Below are 4,675 nucleotides of genomic sequence, written 5' to 3'. Positions count from 1 at the left end.
TATTTTTCGGCTTTCACGAAATGGCGTCTACCGTACAAGTTGGGACACTTGTGTCGTATAAGTTGGGACAGCACGTTTTTTTATCCCAAGACACTGCGATGCTATTTAAATGATATTTTAATAACATTTGATGCATGCAATTATATTTATGATAGAATTTTGTATTATTGTGACATATTTCTTTCATTTCATGTCTCTGCGTAGTTTTTCGCAATGTCACGCTACGTTCGGAAAACTGATCACGGAGTTACAGATTGGGATAATTTAATCGCAGCGATCAAGGAAATAAAAATCGATTTTAAGGGAATACGATCCACTGCAAAAGCGCATAATATCCCAAAAAGCAGTTTGGCGCGATATATAAAAAAAATTAACGACGCAAACGAAGATATTTCAACTCTCGGCGACGATGCATTGTTGAAGCTGGTTAAACCAGGATGGAGTGGCGTACGAAGCGTTTCTTCGTACGCCACTCCATCGTTGGTAAGTTGATGGTCTTATTTTAATCATTAATTATTTTTAAAATTGACTTTTTTCGTTTTTGCAGCGACTTTAATGAATTTATTCGGATTTTGTTATTCACATTTTAAGGAGTTATGAATTTGTTTTAACAAACTATGTCTAATTAAACAAATAAAATTTTATAGGTTTTCTCACCCGAACAAGAAGAAGAATTAGTGGTTTACATTAAAAGATGTTGCGATCATTATTATGGCCTGAGTATAGCAGACCTCAGATTGCTTGCCTACCAGTTCGCCAAAAAAATTGATGCTCCATACCCACCAAGCTGGGATAAACATGAAACTGCAGGCCGAGACTGGTACTATTCCTTTTTGCAGCGGCATTCAAGCCTGACTTTACGAACACCAGAACAAACCAGTTTAAATCGCGTCAAAGCTTTCTGCAAAGAGAATGTGGAACTTTTTTTCGGAAATTTAGATAATATTCTAACAACTCATCCATTTCAACCATCAAATATTTGGAACATGGATGAAACCGGTTTTTCCACGGTTCCAACAAAAATTGGAAAAGTAATTGCAGTTCGTGGCATAAAAAAGGTCGGCCTAATGTCATCTGCTGAACGAGGAAGGATGATTACTATGACGTTGACAGTGAATGCAGAAGGCAATTCGATACCGCCATATTTTTTGTTTCCAACAAAAAAAATGCAGGGCTGTTACATGGATGATGCATCACCTGGAGCTGTTGGATTTGCAAATGAGTCGGGGTGGATGTGCCAACCAGATTTCGTGAAGTACATGAAACACTTCATTGAACGAAGTAATTCGTCGTTGGCAAATCCAACGTTACTCCTGATCGACAACCACAGCTCGCATTTATCTGTCGAGGTTTTGGATATGGCCGTAGAAAATGGCGTGACGCTTTTATCGTTCCCAGCCATAAACTACAACCTCTAGATGTGTCGGTATATGGCCCGGTAAAAAGCTACTATAAGATTCAGTGCAATGCTTGGCAGAAAAACAACGCTAACAAAGTCATTGAAATTCGCCATATTGCTAGCTTAGTGCAAAAAGCGTTGGATTTGGCGCTTACTCCAAGCAATATAAAAGCAGGGTTTCAAGCCACTGGAATTTCCCCATTCAACCCGAATGTATTCACCGACTCAGACTTCGTTCAGGCGGTAGTTGATGGTGAAAATGATAAAGTTATTGCAGCTGAGTCAGAAGAAAGTAACATGGAATTGCAGCGTCGCATTCTTATAAACGTACCAGAAATAGTTGCGCATGAAGAGACCAGTACATCAAAAACATCAAGTACGATGTCCTCGATTTTGTCTTCCGTCGGACCTTTGTGTGCTTCAACTCCAGGCAAAAAATGTAATCGTGAACCGGAAACCAATGAAGAGGTGCGTTTTAACATCGTCGGAAAATATCTCCGAAGCGAAAGAAAAGGAAAAAAAAAATTGGTTGCTAAAGAAAAAGCCACCGCGAATAAAGAAAAGAGGCTACTAAAAAGGAAACAACCTGCATCGAAAGAATCGGCACGGAAGCAACCTGCAAAAAAACGCGAGAAGAAAAAATTGACTTCTTCTTCGTCATCAGAGGACGATGATGATGATCATGATGATGATGATGATGAAGATGTTGATTTTTGCATTATATGCATGAAAAACATGCCTCGCAAACCGACTCGTTACAACTCCGTCGAATGCAACACGTGCAAACGCGCTGTGCACTTAAAATGCGCTAATATGCGAACGAGTTTTTTTACCTGCGCAAATTGTGATTCTGATTAACTTCAAAAAAGTTTGTAATTACTGACAGAATGATACGTAATGTTCATTTAATAATAATCATATTAATAACATGCATTTTTTGGCTCATTTTTCATATTTTAGAAAGTGTCCCAACTTATACGGCAAATTCTTTTTTGGCCGAAAAAGGTGTTTTCATTAAAATGTCTGTAACTTCTGACTCGAACACGATATCAAATAATTTTCTATAGCAAAGTTGTAGCCAATGACCATACTTTTTTATTGGTATTTTTTATTTAACGTCATTCCCATCCGTTTCAATACCACACACCAAAAACGAAACCCGTCCCAACCTGTACGACATTCCCTTATCAATCAGAATTCCGGTTATCTCAACTAGAATTCTAATAAATTTAACCAGAGAGAAATTTCTGATTCGTCCATTTTCAACCAGAAACTTTTTTCAGTGCTGTATTTACAGTTACAAAAACGTATGCATTTTGCAAAGTCTTTATAAAAAGATTTTTCACACAAAGGAAAGCAAGATGATATGCGTAGGTCTTTCTTTCTCTACCAAAATTATTCATACGTACAGAATGTATGAATAATAAGAAAACCATAAACTATGTATACAGAATCTCAGAGCGTGACATCCCTTTACAGACAAACTTCGGTGAATATGTATTAAGATATTTTAAATGATTAGTCTAGACGACGTTGTTTCGCGTCCATTCACGTTCAGTCCTCGAATGCAACCTCACGCGATACAGCATTCACGTTTCGACACAGAATGTGTTCTACCCGAAAATTTCTCCAATAAATATTACATGTGGCTTCTCAGTAAAAATACGTAAGTTCTACAATTAATATTTTTCATTAATAATAAATTAAATCATCCTCTAACTTAATGTCATGTCTCATAATGTAGCAAAAATGGCACTACTTGTTTGATTGACATATTAGTCATATTTAGTTTGAATTGGAATAAAGGTTGTAAGAGTTGATACGGCTTATACCGACATTGTAAGTAGCGAAGTATGCAAAAGGCATTCAGTTACCGGGGATTTGAATCTGTGTCTCTTCTGCGACGGATGTGTAGGAGATATTGGGATTCGTAATAGTGATCAACAGCTCGAGGAAAGATGAAATAGTGGAGAGCACCGATGTGTAAAAGTCGGATTCGTGGACTTTTTAGTACTGCATTTTCTTATTTTTATCAACAAGAGAAAATACGGTATTAAAAAATTCTGAAAAAATTCTGAAAAAATTCTCAGAACTTTATGAGAAGAAAATAAGCGATTTTGATTTATAAGATATTTAAATGAGTGCAAAATGTGTGAAATAGTTCTAACACTTGACTCCTGTCCACGTTCCTAGCCAAGAGTGGGTTACTTATTTCCCAAATTTTCAATTTTACAGCGCTTTTTCGTTAATTTTTCTGCGTTAGTTCTTAAACTATAATTTGTATAAATTTTCAGAAAGGCTAGAGTCAAGAAGAAGAGCATAAGTACCTATGACTGAAGAAAATTTGAAACTTATTTAAAAAGCACAGTAAGAGACTCATTTTGTGTGCATGTTCCGAGATTAATCAAGAGACACGGTAGTGTGTCGCGCCAAGTGGGCGCGCAGCGCGAGACACGAGTGTCTTTACGCGAGTCAACGAGTTGCGGGCATCCGAGTACCCGAAATTCTCGGTTTTTTTAATAAAGGCTAGACCGATGGAATTCTGAATATGAGTTCTATCGATAATTTGGGTCCGAATTATATAATAAACGTTTATTTTACCTCTAGGTGTCCCACGAATGGAGATATCGTGATGCGAAATCCGAAATGTCAAAATTTCATGTAAAATATGTCTCCTCAAAAAGTCATCTCCTTTTCATATTTTCGACGATAGATGGCACTCGTTTATTGCTGTCATTTACCGACTTATTTATCTATAGTTTCATTGGTACTGTATTATGTGTCGACATTTCACTGTATAGTTACTTTAATACTTTAATAAATTACTTTTAAATTAAAGGTGTATAAAAATATAAAACAGGCCGCTTGATGTGTGAACATCATTATGTATATATTCATGTCGTTTATAGCCTCGCGAATTGGTAACGACATGAACATATACGCAATGACGTTCACACGTTAAGCGGTCAAGCGGCCCGTTTAAATTTGTATATACTTTAGATTAAAATTACTCAGAAACTACAGCCGCAATTAAAGATCTAAAAACACTTTTATTATATGTCGTCGGTATCTTTCGATTGTGATCAGTCTGAATAAAATTGGTGCAGCCGATACCGAGAACTGGAGATCGTTTCCCAAAAAGGGATCATTTCAGTTTTTCAAATTTTTTCAGTCATATATGTAACATATACATAAAGCGTTTTGTCCATTAAGCTGCTGTTCACAATGCCTTCATAGAATTCTAATTTTAATATAAAATTAAAGTAAAATTAGTAA

General features: G+C 36.4%; 1 protein-coding gene across 1 annotated transcript; it reads left to right on the top strand.

Moving 5' to 3' along the window:
* The first annotated feature begins 213 nt into the window (after positions 1-213).
* LOC108758978 (uncharacterized) lies at positions 214-2,257 on the top strand. Its single transcript, XM_018504232.1, has 3 exons — positions 214-483; positions 648-1,364; positions 1,478-2,257. Exons 1-3 carry the CDS (start codon positions 214-216, stop codon positions 2,255-2,257), a joined length of 1,767 nt encoding a protein of 588 aa, XP_018359734.1.
* The last annotated feature ends 2,418 nt before the right edge of the window (positions 2,258-4,675 follow it).

Source organism: Trachymyrmex cornetzi, unplaced genomic scaffold (genome assembly GCF_001594075.2).
Source record: "Trachymyrmex cornetzi isolate Tcor2-1 unplaced genomic scaffold, Tcor1.1 scaffold1636, whole genome shotgun sequence".
Classification (NCBI taxonomy): domain Eukaryota; kingdom Metazoa; phylum Arthropoda; class Insecta; order Hymenoptera; family Formicidae; genus Trachymyrmex; species Trachymyrmex cornetzi.
The sequence above is the reverse complement of the archived record's forward strand: the minus strand, read 5'-3'. Positions and strand labels throughout refer to the sequence as shown.